Source organism: Halichoerus grypus, chromosome 2 (genome assembly GCF_964656455.1).
Source record: "Halichoerus grypus chromosome 2, mHalGry1.hap1.1, whole genome shotgun sequence".
Classification (NCBI taxonomy): Eukaryota; Metazoa; Chordata; class Mammalia; order Carnivora; family Phocidae; genus Halichoerus; species Halichoerus grypus.
Genome location: NC_135713.1, coordinates 145,520,351 through 145,546,783, shown reverse-complemented (window position 1 = coordinate 145,546,783; position 26,433 = coordinate 145,520,351). Strand labels below are relative to the sequence as shown.

General features: G+C 41.0%; 1 protein-coding gene and 1 pseudogene across 3 annotated transcripts; both read right to left on the bottom strand.

Moving 5' to 3' along the window:
- Nucleotides 1-23,933, bottom strand: CLK4 (CDC like kinase 4). 3 transcript variants are annotated; one of them, XM_036096459.2, is made up of 13 exons: nucleotides 23,802-23,933; nucleotides 20,414-20,574; nucleotides 15,465-15,687; nucleotides 14,253-14,343; nucleotides 13,787-13,853; nucleotides 10,000-10,116; nucleotides 9,743-9,909; nucleotides 9,452-9,546; nucleotides 9,067-9,196; nucleotides 4,633-4,715; nucleotides 1,313-1,392; nucleotides 588-678; nucleotides 1-496 (listed from the first exon to the last, which is right to left on the bottom strand). In XM_036096459.2, the coding sequence occupies exons 2-13, from the start codon at nucleotides 20,572-20,574 to the stop codon at nucleotides 356-358; spliced, it is 1,446 nt and encodes a 481-aa protein (XP_035952352.1). In that variant the 5' UTR covers nucleotides 23,802-23,933; the 3' UTR covers nucleotides 1-355. The 3 variants fall into 3 exon arrangements, with proteins under 3 accessions (XP_035952352.1, XP_077923794.1, XP_077923793.1); XM_078067668.1 differs by lacking the exons at nucleotides 14,253-14,343; nucleotides 23,802-23,933 and adding exons at nucleotides 16,817-16,874; nucleotides 19,562-19,628 and having other exon boundaries at nucleotides 20,414-20,551; XM_078067667.1 differs by lacking the exons at nucleotides 14,253-14,343; nucleotides 23,802-23,933 and adding an exon at nucleotides 16,817-16,874 and having other exon boundaries at nucleotides 20,414-20,549.
- On the bottom strand, nucleotides 1,399-3,202 carry LOC144381045 (large ribosomal subunit protein uL6 pseudogene; annotated as a pseudogene).
- Nucleotides 23,934-26,433: the final 2,500 nt, after the last annotated feature.

Here is a 26,433-nt window from a genome sequence, read left to right as displayed (position 1 = left end):
TAAGGTAGTCAAGGTTTTCTTTTACTCAAAAAAAATCACTTCAAAGAGCTGACCTCCATGTACAAAAGACAAGATCAATCACATTTTTCACTGGACACAAAGAATATTCCAAAGATCTTTAAAAATGGTAATTAATCTCAAAAAGGAAAATTAATTTTAACTTTTATAGTTCATTATCAAGACCATACTTGCTTAACAAGGTAATTATGCTATTGATACAAAACATACAATATTTACATTTAACTGTACAAAATAATTTAATGTTTACAAAAATATTAGAATGTTTAGAGTTGACTGACACAGTCTTAAGTAATCTCTTCTAGAGAAGTATATAGTAAGACCACTGATTTCCATTTCATTTCTTGTTTAATAAGTCAAAGAAAGGATGCTGCAAGGCTTCATCCAAGGTGATTCTTTTCACTGGGTCGTATTCTAACATTCTTCGTACCAAGTCAAACAGTTTCTCATGTTCTTCATCATGACAAAGCATAAATTCCTGGGGGAAAAAATGTCTTTGTTTAAAAAAGAATTTAAAAATAACTTTTAAAAACATTTTTTTTAACCACCTCGGATCTTTTCTCTTTTACCTTTAATGGTTTGCAGCGTCTCCTAACATACCGGCCGGCGGAACTGTGTTCATCCCAGTCTAGCTGGTTATGGTGGAAATACTTGCGCTTTCTACAAGAAAAAGAAGTCTGGGTCGGTAAAAACAACAGAAGAGCCACACGTTTACCCTACCCCCACTGGACCAAATGGAAGCATGGGCAGCTCTGCAGACACACACACACATGCATACAATGTTTTCACATCTCAGCAGTTACGTATCAGGTACTTGAGGTTACATCTCCCTCACTCTTGCACCCTCTGAGGTTTTAGTGGCCCGCCTGAGCAGCTCGTAAATACCATGCACGGAACAGTGTCGGCCTCTGGACCCAGTCCCATGAGTTCAGATTGCACTAGATCTGGGATGGGGTGGTGAAGCTTTGTTTGCAAACCACTCTAGTATCTTGTCCAAAGGCATACATCTAGGTAGCAGTGGTATGGAATACAAACAGATCGACAGGACTCCAAAATCAAGCTCTTTTTACTACTCTCTGTATTATGTTTTTATCAAGTTAGGAAAACATTTACACAAAAGTTAACCTGAGTGTAAAAACACCATACCTTTGTTTACTAGATCACAAGGTAAATACTGCATTACTTTTTAAAAATTTGACTTCATGAAAAAAAAAATCTAAATCGAAGTCCTTGGGACAAGCAGTAACAACAAAGTTGGGTTTTCTGTAGGTTGAATACAGGGCCTTGCACGTACCTTGTTTTCTGAATCATGTGTGTCGGTATGGGTCCTAATATTCGTTCCATCATTGCCAGGTGCTCTTTACTATCATGAGTCTAAAATACATAAGAAAAACGAATTTAGCACTTTCCCTTGTGCTACAAGCACAATAAAGGAAAATACCAGAAAACAGCACTGACAACAAGGGGCTCGATTAGACAGCTGCACGGTTGATATTACACTCTACTTCAAAGATGGAACAATACTGAGTGAGCTGTATTCTCCGTGCAAACCAGTAAAATTGAAGTCTTTCTGATATCCAACAGTAAGGTTCTGTATAGCATAAGACATGGACTTTAATGCGAAAATGAACATTTTCCTTATTTATTTTCATTTCTTGCACCATTTGTTAAAGAATGACTAGGGAAAAGTACCAGAAAAACGGTCTCCTCACTTATTCATAGCTGCTGACCCCAAACTGGCCTCCATTCACCAGTGAATAGCAACATGTTGACATCTACTATTCCCAGGCAATAAAAATACAGGGCCAGTAATTCTCACAACAATCCTGAGGTCCGTATGTCGGAACGTGCGTGTCCAAGAAGCTGAGATACTAGCTCATAAATGAGCAAAGGTGAGTTGTGGATCTAAGTAAAAACTCATTAAGTCACACAGGAGCAGAGCTCTGGCCCAAGTAGGGGAGAGACCCGCACACTTACAGCTGAGATAGTGAGCTCCCTGATCAGAGGCTGGCGGCTAACTTTTGTGAAGGTCCAAAGAGTAAACATTTTAGGCCTACCTGGCCACAAATGGTCTCGGTCACATTCTTTTTTAGGCAGTCATCAGGCAGAACATCATTTGCCAACTCTCAAGTGTGAAGAGCAGAGGCTGTGTGCAATGCCTTTTAAAATCTATCGACTACTGTTCCTAGCACCTCGCTTCCAACATGCGAAGTCCCTAATCCAGGACAGGAGGAGGTAATACTAGCTCCACTTTTATGTTTTTAAAATACCACAAGTGAGTCTGAAAGATCATCCGGCATCTTGCTGTTTCTGTAGCTTGACAACTTAGATCTTACTCATCAGCCTGCTGAACTGTTCCTTTTTCCGAATCATAGATACCACCTCCGTATTTTCTGATATCCTTGTTTTTAACTGTTGTGGCTTGCTGAATCAAAGCAGCTCAGTTTGATACAAGTTCAGTGTCATTTCCTTCAAGAATTAACTCATCTTTCTGGGCTTGAGAGATACTGAACAATCAACACCTGGCCTCATCCAAACCCTGCAGGCACATTTTTCACCCAAGAAATGTCAGATTTCAACAAGAAAACCATTCTCCTAAGTAACAACGTTGATGGGGAAATGAGCATACACACACCTCGTCTTGTAATGGAAGCCCAGTCTAACACCCTTGCTCATGTTCTGTACAGGACTACAGACAGAAAAGAACTGGCTACGGTTCACACTATTTCCCCATCATTTGTCAACCTGGAATCTTCTCCTTCTTTCCAAGGAGACGGAGTTCTACACTGATGTCACTGAAGTCCCTTTGCAGGGTTCCTCTGGGGCTCTTTACAATAGTGCATCCCTTTGGAGTGATGTGGACATTTTCTGGAATGTCAACTGTCTGACTGCTAATGGTCTTCCTTCTTGCAGTAGGTGCAGCTAAAAGCTAGCTCCACATTTAAAAAAAATTCCTTAGTTGAAGAGTATTTTGGAGGGTGGAACTTAAAACAGAAAACATGTCTCAAACCAGTGTTAATAATCTGCACTTAAGACCTCAGAGTGATTTACAATCACAAATCATGGGAAGCAACTTACTACAGGTGTCAGAAGGAAGAAGACCTCACTCTGCTCAACTTTTCCTGGCCCTCAGCTTACCGCCACAAACCAGATATAGCACCTCCAGGAACTGACTGGTCACCATGGTTCTAGATATCAAACTTGTCTATAAACTCAGGGTACTTTTAACAGGATCTCTGTGGATTAGCAACAGGAGACAGCTGGTGACGGGCCCCACAAGCAGAGAACACATTCTACAAGAGCCAGCACCCAAGTGACTCTGAACTCCTCACACTCCCCACCCCCGCACCCTGCATCACCCCCGAGAGCAAGTCACCCTCAACAGTAGGAGCCAGAATGTGCCAAACTTGGACCCCCACCCCCCTCAAAAGAGATCACGACACTTTGAGCACATCACAGCCCTACTTCAAGTTCTCCAATGCTCACACAACCTAAACCTTTTAGAAGATGGTTAGATTTCAGATGTAAGTAGAATTATAAGGGAAGAAAGTAGAGACTTAAATAAGGTTTCCTACTTTGTTTTGACAAGTAAGGACTTTAATTTAGAAAACCAACTACCAACAACTATTATCATCATTCCATAAAAGGCACAATTTAGTACCAAAAACAAAAAACCTGGAGGAATAATCTCTAAATAAAGGCCAGAATGACAAACTTACAAAATTATTTCCACACTGGGTTAGTCTACATTCTGGAAAACACTAACTTCTAGGAAACAAGTTCCTTTCTATCCAAACAAGTCCATTAGTCAGTCCCTGCATCATTTCCCCATTTATGCGAGATACTCTGACAGCACTGTTTACGGTTCCCCGACTAGAGTATGTTCTTTTATGCCTCTATACGTTAATGGGTACAATTTCTTCTTCCTGAGCTGGCTGCCACTCTCTCTAGTTTTCTGACAAACCCCTCATCTTCCTTCTAGCACTGGCCTAAACTCCTACACCTCCACAGTGGTGCCTTGTCAGAGGAATCTAACTGTCCATCTTTCCTGGGTTCCCACTACGCTTTCTACATTGTTCCATGATAGCAAATACACCACATTGTATTGTAAGCTCTTCCACATCTCTTTTGCACGAATTCCTTGAGGACAGAGATGTTGTCTTTTCATCTTTATACACGTAAGAGCCTTGAAATGTGCCTAGGGGGTCACAGATGCTTAATACATAAGCATAAAATACCACTTATTGTTCCTGAATTGTTTTATAAAAAGGAGTAAGTGACTTGTTCATGGCCGTGCTGTCAACATAACCAGAATGGAATTAAAACTGGCCACAGTTAACACTAATATAAACTTATGCAAGAGCTCAACAAAAAAATGGGAACACAATATGAACTGTGTGTTAAAAACTCCAATCACATGCAAAATGGACTATGACCATTCACCAAAAGTAGTTCACCCAATTCCAGTTTTAGAGAAGGATGACCATTTTCCATATGTAAGTTTTAACCTTAAGAAGAAGAACACTACAGCAACTTGTCAATATGGAGGCCAAAATTTTCACATGTCTTTAATACTGAAAATTAATTATAAAATGGTATTTACTAAATACATACCTGAAAGACTGTGAAACCAAGGTAATATTCAATAAGAATGCAACCTATGCTCCAAACATCACAAGGCTGGGACCAACCTAAAGCTGTAAAAACAAAAACACACAACTTGTTTTTTTTGTTTGTTTTTAATTAATTTGAGAGAGAGAGAGAGAGAAAATAAGAAAGAAAGCACAAGTGGGGAGAGGGAGAGGGAAAAGCAGACTCCCCACTGAGCAGGGAGCCCGATGCGGGGCTCGATCCCAGGACCCCGGGATCACGACCTGAGCCGAAGGCAGATGCTTAACAGACTGAGCCACCCAGGCGCCCTAAAAACACATTTTTTTTTTTTTTATTGTTAGTCACCATACATCATTGGTTTTTGATATGGTGATCCACGATCCATTGTTTTTGTATAACACCCAGTGCTCCATGCAGTACATGCCCTCCTTAATACCCATCACCGGGCTAGCCCATCCCCCTTCCCCTCTAAAACCCTGTTTGTTTCTCAGAGTCCATAGCCTCTCAGGGTTCATCTCTCCCTCCAATTCCCCTCTCCCCCATTTTTCCCTTCCTTCTCCTAATGTCCTCCATGCTATTCCTTATGTTCCACAAATAAGTGAAACCATATGATAATTGACTTTCTCTGCTTGACTTATTTCACTTAGCATAATCTCCTCCAGTCCCATCCATGTTGATGTAAAAGTTGGGTATTCATCCTTTCTGATGGCTGAGTAATATTCCATTGTACATATGAACCACATCTTCTTTATCCATTCGTCTGTTGAAGGGCATCTCGGCTCTTTCCAGTTTGGCTATTGCGGACATTGCTGCTATGAACATTGGGGTGCATATGGCCCTTCTTTTCACTACATCTGTGTCTTTGGGGTAAATATCCAGGAGTGCAATTGCTGGGTCATAGGGTAGCTCTATTTTTAATTTTTGAGGCACCTCCACACTGTTTTCCAGAGTGGCTGGACCAGCTTGCATTCCCACCACCAGTGTCAGAGGTTCCCCTGTCTCCACCACCTCTCCAGCATTCACAAACACACACTTGCACATGCAACAATTTTTAATTGCCACTATAGCCTTCCCTATATGGGTGCTCTTTTCACCTGGCCCATTTGGGAGAACAGGACAGTAAACTCAGGGTTTACATTTTTAGTTTTATATAAAATGTTACTCAGTATGTTCTCATAATTCTCCATATCCTTACAACAAGTCAGTGCTTTAATCTGGGGGTGGGGGCATTTTATGTAAAATAAGAGCGGGACTAGCAAATATTTTCCACGTGTAACTACCAATTTGTACAAATACTCCATAGTCTCTGAACTGTATGCAATGTGGAGCATGGTTACACCCAGTTCATGTTTATTCCAGGAAAATTTATATTTTTATAGCAAATACAGGTTGACAATCATCCTCAAAATGTAATTACTAACCACTTATCAATTATTATCAGCGTAAAGCCTGAGTTTACTTCTTGCATTAAAAAAATACTATAGTTTGGGCGCCTGGGTGGCTCAGTCGTTAAGCGTCTGCCTTCGGCTCAGGTCATGATCCCAGGGTCCTGGGATCGAGCCCCACATCGGGCTCCCTGCTCGGCGGGAAGCCTGCTTCTCCCTCTCCCACTCCCCCTGCTTGTGTTCCCTTTCTTGCTGTGTCTCTCTCCGTCAAATAAATAAAATCTTTAAAAAAATAAAAAATAAAAATATAAAATAAAAAAATACTATAGTTTTACATAAATTACATAAGGATTATAATGGTATTGTAAGCAGTTTCATTATAAGCAAAATTACAGAGCCATTTAAAGTTCACAGGGATCTACTTATTCTACTTATATATATACTTTTCAGGCTGTCTGTACGTGGTATCACATATACTTTCCCCTTCACAATTCTCAATGGCAGTACTGTTCAGGAAAGAATAAAATACCTAGTCTTCTTAGCCTGTACTTAATTGGAAAGGAGAAAAAGAGTAAACCATATAGATGTTTTCATCTTTTAAAGATCAAATAGTTAATAAAACAATAATATATAAATAAAACCTACTTTAAAAGATATTTCAATTACTTTCAGTAATGAAAAACACATTCGGAAAAAAAAAAAGAAAAACACACTCGAAAAACTTGACTATGATTTAGTCATTTTATTTACTTATTTTTTTAATTTAGTCACTTTGGTTAATCCTCACAGTGCCTATCATTTGAACAAATGGATAACTGAGCACGGGGTCTACCTACGGTGACACATAAAAAATCTGCAAATGATAGGTCTTGGACCCAAAATTAATGTTTTCTTCTCCAGCCACTCCCATCTCCCAAAGCAGCTTTTTTCCCAGGTGACCATAACCTGCCACACACCGTTCTAAACCATCCCATTCTCTTGGGCACCGACTCAGACTCTCTGGGATTCCCCACCGTTCACTTCTACCTACCTCTCTCAGCTTCATCTGTTTACTACCAGCACGCAAGACAGGAGACCAACTGCCCTCCTCAATGGCACCCCTGACTTCATCTTCCTCTTCAACCTAATTCTGCCTTAATCCTCAGGATTAATACTTCACAAAAACACAAAGGACCCTACTAATCTCCCAATCTCCTAATTTCTTTTCCTCAAGGGCAATAACCCCAAGTCTGGATTTACATCAACTATCTAGTCTGGCCATACTTGGAACTGTGTTACTGTCATTACTAAGAATTACTGTATTTTATCCAATCTAGGGAGGCCATTACCAGTAAGACACAGAGGACTATTTTATGTACCAATAACAAAGAAAAAAATGCCAGTTATTCTGTGTTGTGTTCCTCATGTTAAAATGTGGGGGGAAATCTGCATTTTTTTTTTAAAGATTTTATTTATTTATTTGACAGAGAGAGACACAGCGAGAGAGGGAACACAAGCAGGGGGTGGGAGAGGGAGAAGCAGGCTTCCCGAGGAGCAGGGAGCCCGATGCGGGGCTCGATCCCAGGACCCTGGGATCATGACCTGAGCCGAAGGCAGACGCCTAACAACTGAGCCACCCAGGCGCCCCGGGGAAATCTGCATCTTAAAATTGACAACACAGGAAGTTATGTCTTTTTAAGACCCGAAAATACTTCTGTCCACAGACTCTTTCCATACCCCTTTCTTTTGCCCTCATTGAAGCCTTTAGTCCTCAACCGTGAATACACTTTCTAAACTACTGCAACACAACAGCTCCTTTCAGACCACACTAAGCAGGAATCCTATTATCATCCATTTCAAAGACAAGCTCGAAACCTTACTTTCCAGCACGGTGGCCACCGGCCACATGAGGCTATTTACATCCAACATTTAAATTAATATAAAACTTAAAATTCAGTGTCTCAGTCACACTACCGACACTGCAAGTACACAGTAGTCCACATGTGGTGAACAGCCACCATATTGGACACTGCAGATATACAACGAAAGTTTCCATGGAAACATGGGAAGTTCTATTGGCCAGCACTGCCTAATATTCTCAATTTCCTTATGCCTTTACCAATCCCCCATAAAAATCATGTGTTTTTCTACTCTTATTCTGAACTACCAACTCCTGTTGCGCAAAAAAAGGTGAAAAGGAGAAACTGACTCTATAAAAATACTACTCAACCTCAGTTGGACCATACTTTTGACTAATAAGCTTATTCCATGTAACCATCTACAAAGAGCACCTGGATCTGAACTTCCTTCCACTGTCTCTGAACCCCCAACCTCCTGACACTTCCCCACTTGATTACAAGATCTGGTCTCTCGGACATTTTTGAGGCATAAGACATGCACTCCCTTACTGAATTCCCTCTTATTTCAAAACTCTGTACCTGAAGTCATTTTCTTCTTTAATCTTTCTCTCATTTTCTTCTCGAAGAAGCTCTCCTTTTAGACTGGCCCCTCCTTCTTCTTGACCTCCATCTGCTCTTTACCTAGATGTCTGCCAACCAGACCTTTAGCATTTCTACAGCACCATGCTTTTGTGACGTGAAAATGGGTAGCCCCATCACTTCACATTGCTGTGACAGACTTTGTCAACAGAACCTGCCCTTTTATGATCTCGCAAAGTTAACTTGTTTAAAAAATAACGACTTGGGGGCGCCTGGGTGGCTCAGTCAGTTAAGCGTCTGTCTCTCGATTTCAATTCAGGTCTTGATCTCAGGTATGTGAGTTCAAGCCCTGCACTGGGCTCCATGCTGGGCATGGAGCAAGCATACAGGCATACATAAATAAAATAAAAACTAAAAACAAAAACATTTGAAATGTCTTTACAGATGGTATCACATTTTTCCCATTCAGGAAAAGTTATTTTTAGCCATGTCCAGACAGTTTTTCTTAAGACAGCTAACATTTTCTGTACACTGCTAAGAAAATCATATCCATCCCCCCCATCCCCTAATAAAAGATGTGGAGGAAAAAAATCTCTTTTTTAATTACAGTATCAGGAAGGGTGGTGTCTACTGACCCAGAATGACCTCTGGAGCTCTGTAATGCCGTGTAGATACCAAAGTACTATGATGTTCATCATCATACGTCGCACTTCCAAAGTCAACAACTTTGATATCTGTGTTTTTCAGTGTGCGTTCATCACGTTTCTAGAAAAATACAGTTGAGTCAACACAAAGATCAGTAAAGAAATGAAATACTTTATAGCACTTCAAAAGGCTTGCTGCACATGAATTATCTTTCTGATTTTCAACATAACTCCATGAGAAAAGTAAAGAAGGATTATCCTTTTTTTAGGTTAAATATCAGGATATAACCAGCCTCAGAAGTGAAAATTCCTCATCCAAGATCACCAAGCTAAATTAATTTTAAAAACCACCACCAAAATTAAGTCTGTAACTTACCATTTTAGAATTATATTTGACTACATAGTCAGACTTCACAAATAAAATATTTTCAGGCTTCAGATCTGTATGGGTTAATTTATTATGATGCAAAACTACAAGAGAACAAAAAGGCGTTATTAGTTTCACTTACATTATTTCATCTGTATTGGGGGACAGTGAGGATTAGTAGTGGGTACGGGAGTTTCATCTTTACCTAACGTGTACTTTTAGTAACAATGTTTTGACATGTTGCTTGTATAATGAACACTTTTAATTTTCTGGTGTTTAAAATTTATCAAGTATACTTACAATTTATAGACTGGCAGATCTGATACGCCATCTGCCTGATGTGGTCAATTTGAAATGGTAGAAAGCTATTTTCTTTAATGAAATCATAGGTACTAAGTCCCAGTAGTTCAAACACAATACAAACATGACCATGATGATCAAACCATTCTAGCATCTGGACACATCGGCTAAAACAGATCAAAATAAAAACAAGTCAGTTCACAGAATTCTGCTTATTTTAGGCAACATGATGGAGCACAGTTCAAGTTTATACTTACAAGACACTATTGGGATCAGTACTATTTAAATGCTCCAATACTTGGATTTCTGAACGAGCTGCTTCACGGTATCGACCTACATTTTTTACAATTTTCACTGCTACATGTATGCCATCCCTTAAAAACAAAATTAAGATGAAAAAGGTTTATGTACAGAAGAAGGCTGAAGACATGTGTCCTCTAAAGCATAATCTTACTATTAATTACTCTTGTTATTTTTCTAAAATAAGTCTAAAAAGACTTTTCAGGGCATCTTTTATCAGATTCCACAGAACATCTTTTCAAAACATTCTGACAAAACACACTTTCTTTTTTTTTTTAATTTTTTTTTTTTTTTAAGATTTTATTTATTTGCGAGAGAGAGAACGAGAGACAGAGAGCATGAGAGGGAGTGAGAGGGAGGAGGGTCAGAGGGAGAAGCAGACTCCCTGCTGAGCAGGGAGCCCGATGTGGGACTCGATCCCGGGACTCCAGGATCATGACCTGAGCCGAAGGCAGCTGCTTAACCAACTGAGCCACCCAGGCACCCCAAAACACACTTTCTATAGAGCGATTAATTCCCTTAATACTCACAAATATTAATGTTTCCAGAACTTTACAATTTACCTAGATTTTAAACAAAAGTTAAAAAAAAAAAAAAGAAGATAAAAATAAAACCTCAAATAGAACATGCTACTGCTGAAAGCATATGCTCATTCACCGGGACAGACCACCCTGTGCCAGAGGGCACATAGGTGTTAGTGAAGAAGACAAGGTTTGTCCCTCCGTTCCTCACGGTCTAATGGAAAAAACAGACACATGAACAACTTACAAGGTTAGAAGTGCTTCGTATGAGCTACTACACAGCAAAGAGATGGGAGAGCTTAACAATTAGGGGGTCAGGGAAGCTCAAACTTATTCAGAGAAGAGGTGACACATGACTGAGCCCTGAAAAACAGCTACCAGTCTGTAAGATTTGGGAGGAAAAGTGAACATGTTCAAACAAAGGAGACGCCACCAGTAGGTCATGAAGCCAAGAAAATGTTTAGCACATTCACTGATGCAAGTAGGTAAAACAGCTAAAGTAGGGCACAAGCTTTAGACTGGGGTATCTGGGTATCTGTAATACTTCCTAGAAAGTATCAAGCCACGAATGATCTAGAAGGAAATGGATTTCTAAACCTTCAAATTCTTTTTGTCTTCTTTTCTAAATCTGATCTTCCTAAAGATGAACCAGCATTCGAGCCTCCATTTTTTTTTTTACTGTGGTCCTTCCACTTTACATAAGAAAACTTCATACACCCCTAATTAGTATATTAAGATATGTGCCCTAGGGGGCGCCTGGGTGGCACAGTCCATTCAGCAGCCAACTCATGATTTCTGCTCAGGTCATGATCTCAGGGTCATGAGAGCGAGCCCCACGTCCCGCTCAGTGCTCAGAGCCGAGAGTCTGCTTGAGATTCTCTCTCTCCCTCTGCCCCTTCCCTCACGCTCTCTCAAAATAAATTAGCCTTAAAAAAAATCGTTGAGGCAAACCAAGCTTTCTAGTGGCTGGATAGCAAACCTTTTTTCCAAGTCTGGTGGTTTCCAATTCACTGTCTTCAACAAAGCCCCAGTGAAATTGTGAGCTCATAAATCATTAAAAACTTATTTTGATGATAATCTCCCTATGACACTTGGCATGTATCTCAAGACTTCTTCAAAGAGTCGCTATGAAACTACTGTGACAAAACTCCTTCTAGTCTCATCTACTGTATGACCAAGTTTTCTCAGTGCTTATTAGCTCTATAAATGAAAAATAAAACTGTTAGCTAAAACTACTAGAGTAATTATAGTACAGTGAAGAATTGTACACTTTCAACTTACACGTTACATATCATCTAAAAAAAAAAAAAGGAAGCCTCTAAAGTTAAGCACTTGAAGTATGTTTATGAATATGTGTACTCCTTTTTTAAAAGTCCAAACCAACCCAATAAAAGACACATTTCCAATTAACTTTTATACGCAGGTCCAATAAGTATCAAAATTTGCAAAAGAATTGTACTTGATCAACTGAATACCATTAATTGGAATATCTCAAATACTCACTTTGGAATCTCAAGAAATTTTAAAGGATATTAATAGGACAACTGGTGAAGTCTGAGTAAGATCTGAGCTGGCAAAATTTGAAAATATAACACACGTGTGTATATACAGAATGATAAAGAAAATGTAAAATGCTAACACGTGGAGAATCTGGGAAAAGGATATATAGGATTTTTCAGCTATCCTAGAAACTTTTCTAGAAGTCTGAAAGTATTTCAATATACTTCAAAATTTCATTTAACATTCACATTTTTGTTGCAGAAAAGACAGGGTGATAATAAGATACTTAGAATAATACACTTTATGGAAAATGGAATGAAAATAACCGAGAATAAAACATGTTTAAGCATTCAAGAAGAGTTGATTCATGGATAACATTAGGTTTATCAAGTTGCTATAGTATTTACATTCCCTCAACTATATTTAAAGAGAGAAGTTTAAAAATATATTGTTTAAATAAGGTGAAAATCATATCCTTCCCAACTATTTTATGATGAAAAATTTTAGATATCAATTTAGAGATGTGCAGTTGAACTAAACTGTTTTAAAGAGGTTCATTTACAAAAAAGTTTGCAATTTACATAACAGAGATCCTGGAGGAAAATGTTAAAATGAGACACAGAGCACCAAATCACAAAGAGTTTCGTATAACTCATTAAAGAATCTGGACTTTATTCTGCAGACTTTAAATAATAGAATTTCTTTATACTTAAGAAGCTAACTCTAATACACAAATTTGGGAATAAAGGTTTTTGTTCTGTTTTTGTTTCTTTGCCATACAAACTTTGATTTCATCAAGTCTGAAGAAACAATGTATAAGATCTGCATGACACAGAGCACAACTGTGATAAAATGAAATTCTTCTAGTACTATCTAGTACTTAATAGCAGACTTCCAGTTGTAATTATGAATCATTCCAAAATAAAGCTGGAAGGTTCCAAAAATCTTATATATTTTTTTAAGATTTTTTATTTATTTATTGGGGGGGGCGAGGTTATGAGCATGAGCGGGGGAGGGGCAGAGGGCAAGCAGACTCCCCACTGAGCCTCCCTAATGGGGGCTTGATCCCAGGACCATGAGATCATCAACCTGAGCCAAAGGCAGATGCTTAACCAATTGAGCCACCCAGGAGTCCCTAAAAGGTTCCAAAACCTTTTAAATGGAAGATGTTCCCTTCCACTCCCTTAACAACACTCCAGGGCAGACTGCTTTTTGCTAGGCCATTTCTTCCACTGTGCAACCTTCAGATCGAGAATACATGTTTTTGACCGAGATTAGACAAGCTTTATTGTCTCTGCTATTCAAAACTAAAGCAAAGCACTCTAAATCTCACATAAGGGTCAAGGCCTAAGTTCTAGGAAACCCCTTCACTTGAAGACCCACTTTAATTTCAACAAACACCAACTGATGAAATTTGTCAGGTTTCTTTTTTTAACATTTTATTTTTAAGTAATCTCTACACCTGCCCTGGGGCTCAAATTCACAACCCGAAGATCAAAAGTCGCACGCTCCACCGACTGAACCAGCCAGGCGCCCCTGAATTTGTCAGCGTTCTTGATCAAAATCCACATTCTTGGTAAATAACCAGACACAGTTCAAGAAATTTTGGATATTTACACCACCCAGGAAAACACGTGGCTACTACTTAAAATACCATTTCACTTAATGATGGATCCTTCCCCCCAAGAAATACCAGAATGTTCAAAAAAGAAAAAAAACTTACATGCCATGATCAATGCACTCTACAACTTTGCCAAAGGCCCCTTCACCCAAAGTGTCCACGATTTCATCTAAAGTAAGGGAGGAGAAAGAGGAGTAAGTACCTGAGTACCAATTATCTAGTTATTCAAACAATGAATACTTAAGTGTGGAATATTTTCAAATGATCTCTACCAAAGCATAACTAAGGTTCCAGCACTCAAATTATTTTATTTTCAGCTGCTACAAAAACAATTAGATAGAGCTATCTTTCTTGCTCTAATCTCAAATTCCATTGATTATTTTGGAACTTTAGAGTAGAAATATTTAAATTCTATAGAAAAGAAGAAATACAAAAGAACAACAAACAAACCCACAAAAAAACAAAACAAAAAAGCAATGAAGAGTTCTTTAGCCCCCCGCTGACAAACTATTCTTAAAAAGATTATTCTGTCTGCAAAGTTAAAAAAGTGTTGAAAAATATTCTATACATCTTGCTCTTAGAACGTCTCCACTTTGACAGATCAGGTGACCCTCCTCATCATCCTCTATACTCCTGGATCTTTTCCTTCGGTGGCTCTTCTGGATCGGCAAGTGGGCAGCACCAAGATCGTCCAGCCAATCAATATATCAGAGTGAATTCAGGGCAGAATACGCAATTCATTCAGCGGGGAGATATTCAGGCATTCAGATAAGCACCAGGCCACGAACAGTTGGCAGGAGCAATTTCAAATTCAGTCCCCAGAAATTCACAGGGCACAGTTTATGTTACAGAAGAAAAACATGGCAAGGAACAGATTTTCAGATAAGATACTTAAAGTGGCAATAGAAAAAAACAACACAATTGTCTCTTTAAAATACTGATTTAATTGAAGTCTGAAATTTAAAGAATGCAATGTCATGATCTACTAATCTCTTGCTATAAAATAGCATATGCTGTGAATTGAAATGTCTAGTTTGTCAGGAAAAGGTTTTAAAATGTCAAGATTAGTTGAAATTGCTTATTTAGCAATATTTTAAAGTATACATTATTAAAGTAAAAGGGGAAATAAAAGCTAGTTAATTTCAGTGTTCAATCTAATCAAAGCTAGTTCTACTGAAGAAAACTTGGGGAAGAAAACAATTTATTCAAAGTTTACTGATTAAACAGGTGAAGATGTCTGAGTGTAAAAAAAGGCACGCTTTTGGCTAATGCATTTTCCATTCAGCACCCATTTCAGAATTTTGATGGAACTAGCTACGGGCAATGACGCACTGTGCTCTGGGACTTCCCTACGTAGAGACTATCAACAATTAAGTATCCACCAGTGCAACATTCTAGATTTGTTTCCAACTATCAGGAAAAGGGCTTCTTTTAAAGTGTGTTAAAAAAAAAAAAAAAAAGTTTAAGATGAAAGAAAAGATGGGTGCTTCATCTTTTCATAAAGTTATATTACAAAACTTAAAAATATTTTTAATATTAAAATCAAGAACTCATGATCTGGACTGCAGAAAATGAGTAAACGTGGGCAAATGAAGGCTACCTAATAAATACAGATTAGCTATGAGAATCTGGATGTTTAAGGACTCAAGTAATATAAACAATTATAATATATCCAAATAATTTTATATGTATACATAAACTTTTTCAAACTTACTGGCTCCTTAAGAGCTTTTACACACAAATAAGCATCCACCCAAGATAAAAACAAAATCAATCATACCGAACGTGACTGATGACTTGAACAGTGTCTATTACGCTTCCTTTTAGGACTGCTTCTCCTGCTTCGCACCGAAGATTTACTGCAGTGGACTCGATAACCGCTTTCAACGTCTCTGTGATAATGTCTAGGAACATAGCCTTCACAGTAGTCATTTCTGTATTCATCAACGTATCTCCGGTCCCGATAATCTCTCTCATTCAAGGACCTCGCTTCTAAATAATGACTGCGAACACAGTAAAGGATTTCAAATCATTCTCTTCGTTCTGCAGCAGTGTGGCTCAAACAGAACAATCTCTCAGTAATTCCTGGTTTAACAGCTAACTCAGTAAAAGAAAAAACCTCAAATTGATGGATTAGAATTTATACTTATCTCATAAACTTAAGACATAATCTTGCTTTAACCAACAAGCAAGTTCACATTCTCCATCAGATAGACTATCAAACACCTCACATCGAGGAACAAAGCTTGAGTCAATTATGTTATGTTCAGGGTTTACTTAAGTGTCCCTTTACCTTTCAGATAAAGTTAAAACCAAAAATTCACAAAACTGCTCTTCTGAAATTTATCAGTCTTAGGATACATGCATCTGTAACTAAGCTTGCCTGCTTTCCTCACAGAGCCACACACAATCAGAGGCAGGCCAAACAGGATTCCTTTCTCTTTTAATGTAAGCGAATTTTAGTTCTCTCCGGCACACACAGAATTCTTTCATGAAAGGTATACTGGAGCTAGAAGGAATCTTAATTGCATTCTAGCCCTTTCATTTTACAGATCACTAAATTAAGATCCCTAAGAAGGAAAAGGATTTGCCATGATTGTAGAGCATATTCTAACTCCTATCATACGGGCCCATTCTACTACACGTATCACCCATCCCATCTCCTCTACTCTTTGTATTCCCAGCTTCCTGGTTTTCCTTTTTGAGAAATAGATAACACCGCTTTTGAAGGTTGCCTCATGTGCCAAAAACATTAAAATATATTCCCCACAAATGAGAAAAGGATCTTGTAATTGCTTGCCTAGGATTACAAAACACCCACCCGCACCACCCTATTTCCCTTTGTGTTCTGATTTCCTGTCATTCCTACTTGCAAAATACTCAAAAATTCTACATGGGAAACCTTACCATCTAGTGCCATAGTGCTTAACTTCTGAATCTACAGATCCCTTCAAAAATCTGATGAAAGCTATGGACCCTCTCCCCTAAGAAATGCACAAACAAAACTCGGCAAGGAATTGCATAGACGTCCCGGACCCCAGGAAGTCAACAGATCCCAGTTAAGTAGCCTAGATCTGATGGAAAGAAAAGGACATAGATTCAATTGGCCCAGTTTCCCATCCCCCTCTCTACCTGGGATGGTGTCCTCTTCAACAGAGTGCGAAGCTTCAAGAGGGATGCACATGGAGCACTGAGGGAGAGAGGGGACACCTGCCCAGTCAGACAAATCAGCTACAAGAATCCTGACAAGCAATGGAGTGACAGATGTTGACTAGTTGCCCTCACCAACCTCATTCTTTGCCCAGAATATGCTGTTGTTCTTTTTCCCAGGGGGCTGGTGTAGGCAGAGATACAGGGAAAGCATCTCTAAACTCCTACTCAACAGGACTGGCATCAAATCCAGGCTAAGGAAATGCAGAACCCCCTTTACCCCCTTTCCCCAGTTTTAATCTTAAGTTCGAACCACTGGAGAAACGACTCAGGATATTAGGGTAAGAATGTGGGTCTGGGTCAGGGATCTGATCACTTGGCTTCGAACTGTCAGCGACAAATCTACATCAGGCTAGAAATTACCTCACTCTTAAGGGCATCCTTTGTAATTCTGTAAGGCATCCTTTCCATTAAAGTCTAAAACCTATCAGAAAAAACTAATACTAATAATCTTTAGCTGGAATAGTGCATAAAATTAGAGCTGCAGATAATCCATAAACGATCTACAGACTAACAAACATGAGGTGAAGTAAAGCCATGAGGATAAACTAGAAAGATGAGGGACCTCTTCAATCTGTAACCACCAAGCCTTAGAGATTATATAAACAAAGTCTACAGAATTATAAAGGCTATGTATGGACAGAGTGGACAAGATGAAGAGACTGATTTAAGTTCTAAAAATATTCACTGAATGTCCAGTGAATATTTCACTGTGGTCCTTCAAAATAGCCAAGAATAATGAGGCTACGGGCATTTGTTTTTATTTCCACACAGGTCCTGTGGAAGATAAAAAAAAATAGATATAAGGCAAAATCCTTGCCAACAAATGAACAATCTGAGATTACGAACATAAAAACAAAACTCAACAATGCAGGAAATGTTGAAAGGTCGCATGAGTGCTAGGATCATTGTGGGGGAGGGGGGGCTCAAACTGTTTAAAATGGTCAGGGAAGACTCCATAAAAAAGCAGAGTTGCATCTTAAAGGGAAGTCAAGATTTCGATACAGTAGAAAGCAGAAGAAATGCCAGGGCAGAAGAATGGCATTATTACCATCTCACCTTAACAGATCACAACAGTGTTCTGGGAGATGGCCTGTCTACGTATTACCCAGGAAACAGTACGTAGACAATTACAGCAAGACCAATTTTCCACATAGGGGAACGAACAGAGGCAAATAAATAAGCAGGGAACAGATCATGCAAATCTTGCATGCCAGGCGAAAGAGTTTAAGATAGCGTTTCTCAAAGGGTGGTCTGTTTATCAATAGTATCAAAATATGGAATTATTAAAAATGAAGATCCCTGGGCCCCAGGTCAGACTGACTGAATCTACATCTGGTAATATGCATTTTACACATACCTCTGAGGAGATTCTGTTCACACTCAAATTTTGAGAATCACTGATTTAAGACTTGATACTCTAGGTTACATAAGACACTTAAGAACTTTTACCACAATACATAAAGGCACTGTTTATAGCCACATCGGTCTCCTGATACACTGTACAGAACTAATTAAGCCTGCAGCAGGGAGACCAATTCACAGGCTACTGCCAAAGACAAATCAAAAAGACACTTTGCAGTATGTATGGAAAAAGGTTAAAAAAAATTGATATACAGTAAAAGCTCTTCTAAATCAGTAAAATACTCTGAAAGAGAAAAAATATGTATTGGACAAACTCACTAAAACCTTAAAAATTTGAATTAAAACCACTATTCTTGGCATTTCAAAATGTCAAGACTGGTAGGAGCATGAAAGAACATGTTGTAGAATCTGGTACAAACTTTCTAGAAAAAAACATGGATATGTAGCAAGAGGTTTATAAGAGTTCACACCCTTTAACTTAAAAATGTCCCTTCTTAGAACCTATTTTCAGGAAATAGAAACAAAGACTCGTAAAGAACGATTTTTTAAGAATAGTTAGAAATAATGGGGGACTAGCAACCTACCAAGGTTACCTTCTTTACAGTTTACTGCAGTTCTCTTTTCAGTAATTTTATAAAAAATACTCCTGTAAAGTTTTGTTTTATTTATTTATTTATTTGACAGAGAGAGCGAGTGAGCACAAGCAGGGGGAGCAGCAAAGGGAGAAGCAGGTTCCCCGCCGAGCAGGGAGCCCGATGCGGGGCTCGATCCCAGGACCCTGGGACCATGACCTGAATTGAAGGCAGACACTTAACCGAATGAGCCACCCAGGCGCCCCTATTGTAAAGTTTTTTAACCTTCAAAAAAGGCTATTAGAATATTCCAGATTATGGAGAGCAATTACCAGAAGACACCCCAGGTGCCACTGTCAAAGCAGCAGCTGCTGGCCGGCTGGTTAACTGCACCAACACAGTATCATGTTTATGTAGTTAACTGCGAACAAGAAAACTATTCATCACTCAAACCTTCCTTCCTACATATACAATGAATAACAAGCTTATTGATTATTAGTACTATGATGTTAAACCTCACAGGGCATTTTGCATTTGTTAATAGAAGGGTACAGACGTTTCTCTACAGTGCATTAATTAGCTCAAGTCACTGTCATCCTGGCGCAAACCCTCCCTCTTCCCCATATGACAGTATGTGATGAAGAAAGATTAGTCTGCAGTGACTATCCACAAGCTCACTGTTCCGCAGAACAAGTCTGTTTTAGCATGGAGAAGGAAAAAAATTACATACTGTTTTTTAAAGTAACCCCAGCTGGCTAATTTAGAAAGCAATCTGGCAAACAGTCTCAATGGAACATCTGTACAAAACAAGGAGAAAACATAGAACCAACAAAACAAATGAGAAAGGGAAGTTAATGGAAGACAGACTGAAAGAAATGCTACTCACCTAGCCTTTCTTTAATCCTTTAGGAACTTTAAAATTCCTTTAATTCTATATAAATGTATTACCTCCAAATTTTACACAGTAAGAGTATAATTAAACAGGACACGTGCTACTGAAAAATTTTTATTGAGGCCCTTTCCTAAATTACTGGTTCTTACAATAACCAAGCTTCTAAAAATCCTACACACCTCCACTGGCCTTATCTACAAATATAACCTACAGAATACAGCATAAGTGACTAATTCCCCCATGCACTTTACCATTCCCAAGGAGCACATGCTGGTTTTCTCATCTGGATTAACTCTCCCTACCCCCTCATCATCTCTCATTCGTGGAACCCTAAATGAGCACCCCAAAATACGTATCTCCTCCTACATACAAGTTAAAGGCACTCACTGGACATCCTATCATCACTCTGACTAAACTGTTTGTGTCCCACCGCCCTGACTATACTGCTGGCACCCGGGACTCAACTGTCTCCCACCAGGCCCAGACATCAGCAAGAGTATGAACTGTGTTATTCACAGCTGTAGTCTCAGGACCTGTACAGTATTTACCCTGTAACAGGAATCCAACAAACATTTTCTAATATCTGCTGACTGAATTATAAAACAATCTGACAGAATAAAGCTACATAAGCTAATGAGAAATCATTAAAACGACTAGTGTTAAAATGTTACTAATTCAAAAGTAATTTACCAATCAGATTCTTTAAACTGGTGATGTGGTTTACAATGTCTGTTCTCTTGCGTACTACTGTGGGACCTCCTCTTCCGTTTGTGACTTCCACTGTAGCTTTCATGGCCCCAGCTTTCTCTGCTATCCCAATCAGGGCAGTGGGTTCTCTTGGAATGCCGCATCTGTTAATGGAAAGGAAAAGTGAGCTGTGGAGACGATAGATGGCTATGTTTAGTAAATAAAATATTACACAGTATTTAAATATAAACACTCAGCACATGGGCTCATACAGGTTCTAACATCTTTGTAGGTGGTATTTCCCAAGGCACGGGGCACCATTCCATGGTATGTCAGATGACTGTAAATGGCATACAGATCTAGCACCAAATGATGCAAGACACTGTGAGACCTTAATAATACATTTTCTTTCAATTCTTCTAAAGAAATGCTCAAGTTTGGTGTTTATCTTCAACTAACCCTTGCTAACTGCCATTGTAAACATAGTCAAAGAGCTAGGATTTAGACTTAGAACCTCCAGTAGACAATATCCAGCTAAAAATTAATAATTTGAGTGGTTTTAATTCATTTTTATTACTTTTAAGATTTTATTTTTAAGTAATCCCCATACCCAACGCAGGGCTTAAACTCACAACCCCAAGATCAGGAGCCACATGCTCCACCAACTGAGCCAGCCAGGTGTCCCTTACCTTCTTTTTATAGTAAATGATCTCCTGATTAAGTTATCAATATGATTTCTTTAAAACAAAACGTTAACTTTTATGGACTATTTTTTTTTTTTTTAAGATTTTTGTTATTTATTTGACAGAGAGAGAGCACAGGCAGGGGGACCGGCAGGCAGAAGGAGAGGGAGAAGCAGGCTCCCCACAGAGCAAGGGCGGGGGAGCCCGATGCAGGACTCCATCCCAGGGCCCTGGGATCATGACCTGAGCTGAAGGCAGTCGCTTAACCAACTGAGCCACCCAGGGGCCTTATGAACTATTTTGAAGAAATATCCTAAGTGTCATACAGCTTTGGCAAAATTCCGTAATACAGACAACTGAAATCAGAAAAACACTTAAGGACACTAAATACAGGGGATGATGTTTTAAAGGTAAAGAAGCTTCTTTAAAAAAAAAACAAAACACTAAAGAGAGTTCCCTTTTCTAATCTCAGAATGACTCCAAGCTTTGGGGAAAAAAGTAGGACATGAGTAAAACACAGTATTCAAACAGAGAAACTGAAAAGCAAAACAAAGTTTTTTTTTTAATAAACTCATTTTCTCTATTCAACAAGTTTATTTTCAGATCATCTTGCAATTAGTCTTAAAATGAAAACATAACTGTTGTAGATCTGGGGTGACTGAAGAAGCCAACCTACAAGGATGCACATGGTCAGTGAAATCAGATGAGGGTAATGACCACTCCCTGATTTCCTGCTTCCCGCTACAACCTCTAACGCAGAGGTTCCTTCCAGGCTCGGGACAGGTGCTCTAACAATGTAATCACTATCTGCTGCTCCCCATCTTACTTCTTTTACAAAGCAGTTAAGTTTTTAACAGTGATATCCAAACTGCTCAAAGGGTGAGTTTTGCAACTCAAGAGCTGAAAAAAAGGTAAAATGGAGCAAATTCAGCTTAGTTTACTGCCTTTAGCTTGCCCAAATGACTTTGTAACAAACAAATTCAAGTAAAAATTTAAATAAATGATTTCAAATGCATTAAAAGACTTGAAATGAGGCAGCTGCAATTCTCCTGGGAGGTATTCCCTAAGAAAATATTTGTATCATGCCTTTTGCTTAAAAAGAGAAGAGAAGGCATTGGTCAGGTAAATCAAAAATTCTAAAACGTGTTAGGATTCTCACTGGGAATGATTTAAGCGAGCATTCCAGTTTGATAGAGTCACCTCAAAATGGGAAACTGAAATGAATGACACTGCAAATTAACTTGAGGCCAGGCCAACAGAAAAGCCATCTAAAAAAATTTGTATTTCTAGTGGAATTCTTCCAAACCTTCCTTTAATCACCCCAACTGTCTTTTAACCACAGTAGTAGCATTCTTAAGTCACAGCCAGCAAAATTACAACACCTGATGACTGAGGATTATTATCATGATTATCCATTATGAATGCAGTTTTTGCAAAACTATCTGCTTTAGCTTTGTGGGGTGTTTTTTTTTTTTTCCCCTTCTGTCAGTCTGCCAAAACCAGCTCACCTCTAACAAGGCAGAATACTCAAATCACCAAAATTATCAATACTCAAAACATTAAAATAAGAATGAGCACCCTGGGAAGGCCAAAGATTTTCTCCATTTCTCTAGCTAAGTTCACTTTGAATTTAATTCAGCTGCCGTGAACTTTTCCCACTAATGTTCAGAAATATTGTCTCAGGAGGCAGAGAGGATCCCAGACCTACATGTTAAAGGTCCTTCACATCCACACAAAAGAACAAACCACTTGGAATTATTACACTACCTTCAATCAGTAAACAGTCTTACAGGTGAGAATCCCCGCATATCTTTCATTGAAAACATCGGACACAACGGATCCGCCTTAGAAATCGGATTCTCTTACTGCCCTTTCATACCCAATTTTACGCCGTGGACATGACTCTAAAATATCGGGAGAGGCTGAGGTATGATTAGACGGCCCAGAGGCCTGCACCTAATGGGTCACGGGAGCCTGGAGGAGCGTGTGCCCGGAGCACACGCATAGCAGGACGGCTACAAAACGAGCCCGAGGGGCGGGTCAGCGTGCACGGCCACCTGGTAAGCAAGGCCAGCCTGACGGCCAGGCGTCGGGAATGCACGTCAGCGCAGCCGCGGGGCGCTCCGCTCCAGGGGGCGAGCAGGGCGCTGCGCCAGCTCGAAGCCCCCACGGCCCCCTCTCCCGAGCACGGGCTCGGTTCCGCCACCCGCACCGGCGGACTCGCAGTGCCTCCGACGCGCAGTCGGTCCCCGCCCCTCCGCCCCGCCCCGGGCACCCGGCCAGGGCCTTCGGCGCCCTCGCAGCCAGGTCCAGAGGTTTTGACTGGAGAACCCCGGAACGCTACCGGGGGCAGAGACCAGGCACCGGGAGGAGAACTTGACCTCCGCCTACACCAGCCCCCAGGGCAGCTCCCGAACGGTCTTCCCGACACGTCCTCGCTCTCGCCGGCGGCACCGGCCAGGGCTCCCGGAGCCCCGACGCGAGGGCCAGGCCATCAGACGAGTCCGCGGCAGAACCGCGGCCCCGCCGCCCCGGGACGTCAAATCTACCAGGGCACCTGAGCAACTAGAGGTTCAAAGGCCACCAGCGGGGCTGTGCTCCGAAGAAACCCCGCTCGCCAAGGCCCCGAACTGGGTCATTTCTCCGACACCTGGCTTCGAGACTTAAGAGACTGGAAACGGCCCAGCCCAGTCCACCCAAAACCTCACCTCCGCAAAAGCAAAAGGCCCTCTGGCCGGGAAACGTCGCCAAACCGCCGTCTTCCCTCTCCAGCCGCTGCGACAAACACCCCACAAAATGGCGGCAGCGCCGTCTCCTGACAACCCCCGGGACGGCCTCTAGCGCCACCTACGCCGCGCGAGCGCGCCTGCGTGACAGAGGCTCGCGCGCTCCCGTCACTCCGCGTAAGGGGCGGGGCTTTTGTGAAGACCGGGGCCGGGCCGGCCCTCCACACTGCGGCTGCGCGGCCCAGGCAGGCCCCGCCCGGAGGCCTGGGGTCGGGGTGGTGGACCGGACCCTTAAGGTTGTTTTCGTGGGGGCGGGGTCTGGATGAAATCCGCAGGAAACGCCTGGGCTCTGTCCTGACCGTGTGGCACGTGCCTGCTCCTGCAGGTGGAGCTGGGTGCGGCGCAGAGCCAGCCGTGGCCCCGTTTCCTGCTCTCCCGCTCAGGTGTACCACACTGTGGCCCTTGGGCTGCCGTCCCTCGGTCTCCTCCGGGACGTCAGCGCTAGAGAGTGCCAACAAGCCGCAGCTAAGCCCCCAAACCTGCCCTGTGCCCGGCCCGGGGCGGGTGCTGCGGGCAGTTCAGTGATCAGGGTGAGAGTCGTCCAGCTCGCCTGGGAGCTTGCAGTCTAAAATGGAGGGGCATAAATAAAGAGGACGTCTCAGAAACAAGCTCAGGGATGCTTCTCTTTTTGAGGCCTGTGCTCCTCGTCGGAAGAACACAACACACAAAAGGAGCAAGTTTCAGCTGAGACTCCTCACGGGGTTCTTCCTGTTAGGGTGCCTGCTTCCTGGGCAGGTGGTAGCTGGAGAATTTCCCTAACAAAGCTCCCATTTTTGTGTCCTTGCTGGGTGGGTTTCGTTTAACCGAGGCAGAGTAACATCTGAGAGCTAGTGAGCATCACTTAAGGGGCTTGCTTATCTCAAAGTATTTTGCGGTTCTAAGAGTCCCTAGACAGTTCTCCACTGTGAGTGTGTAGAGAAAAGAGAACCAGTCTGAGCCCTAGGAAACGCTTTTAAGGGACGGAGGGAAAGAGCCTGAGAAGGAACGATGAGAAGGAGAGGAGAACCAAGAGTACGGTGTCAGAGAAAGCTGGTGGGAGAAGGGCTTAAATGAAGGAAAAGCTGGCAGTGCCAAATGCAGGGAAGGGGTCAGGTATCCTTAGTACTGAAGGGGTCAAGAGGATTCTGTATTCTGACAAGGACTCACTGAATAAAAGGCAAAGCCAGAAATCAAATTTGGGAGGACAGGGTTGGATGGTTATGGACATAAACTCAATAGCACCTGAACTCTTGTATATCGTTAGGTGAAAGGAGGACCCTGTAATTTAGTGATCTGATATCCTTAGAAACTTGTGCCCCCTACTTAGGATAAATTGAATTGTCATAGAGATTGTACCACAGGTCTTCAAAAAGTGAAGTTGAAGATACGTAAATCCTCACGGAGATCATGCCACCCTTCAAGAAGCGAAGAAATGGAGTTGAAAAGATAATTGGAAAATTGGAACTGAAAATTCTTTATGCTATAGAATGAAACGGACAATATTATTGTTGTCTGGAGTCGCCAACATTTCTGTATCTACAACTCTAAATCTTGCCCATCCTTCCAGGTCCATCTCTAAGATGCTGTCCCAGACTAGATCTGTTCCCAGCCGTTACCCTGCTCTTGACTACACACCAGTTAGAGATGAGGTCCTGAAACAAGCACCCATAGCATACTGTTATGCCTGGAGCCACCAAGATACGCCAACCAATTTTGCCCAAAACATGAAATTTACTGGTTCTACAACTGATTACCCATGCTGGATCAGGGACATCTATCAGATAGAGTGCCGAACTGGGTGGACTGGGCCATCTGCAAGGTAAAGTGGGGCTCAGCTTGCTGCGAATGTACAGGCATAAACTGAAGCTGGCACCGAAGAAAACTTGGTTTTTTTTTCTTTTTGCTGAGAAACATTTGTCTCAAGAGGATATAAGAGAATGTGGTCAAGACCGTGCACAGTTCTGCTCAAACAGCAATACAACGTTACAGGGCAGCCCAGTGAAGGAGTAACTGGGTGGCTTGGTCAGTTGGGCATCTGACTCTTGATTTCTGCTCAGGTCATGATCTCAGGGTAGTGGGATCCAGCCCCTCATAGGGCTCCATGCTCCCCCTGATTGTGTGCTCTCGCTCTCTCAAATAAAATCTTAAAAAAAAAAAAGGCAGCCAAACGGAAAGGCACCCAGAGGCATCTATAGACATCCCAGAAAAGTGTTCCCGAATAGCAGAGTCTGCTTTGTAGTTGCTGCTATCTTGTTTAAATGTCATTTTGAGTATTTAATCTTAAGTGTGGGGTTGCTGGGTGGCTCAGTAGGTTAAGCATCTGCCTTTAGCTCAGGTCATAATCCCAGGGTCCTGGGATGGAGTCCCACATCGGGCTCCCTGATCAGTGAGGAGTCTACGTCTCCCTCTGCCCTTCTGCCCCCACACTCATGCGCGCGCTCGCTCTCTCTCTCTCTCTCTCTCGCAAAAATAAATAAATAAAATCTTAAAAAAAAAAATCTTAGTTGTTTTTTTTTTTAAAGATTTTATTTATTTATTTGAGAGAGAGAGTGAGAGAGAGAGCACAAGAGGGGGG

Coding starts and splice junctions, on each gene's coding strand:
- CLK4 (XM_036096459.2), bottom strand. CDS start 20,574: ATGCGGCATTCCAAGAGAACCCACTGCCCTGATTGGGATAGCAGAGAA. Junction 14,344..15,464: donor CAAGTCATCAGTCACGTTCG/GTATGATTGATT, acceptor TTGCCGATCCAG/AAGAGCCACCGAAGGAAAAG. Junction 10,117..13,786: donor GAGTGCATTGATCATGGCAT/GTAAGTTTTTTT, acceptor TTTGTTTTTAAG/GGATGGCATACATGTAGCAG.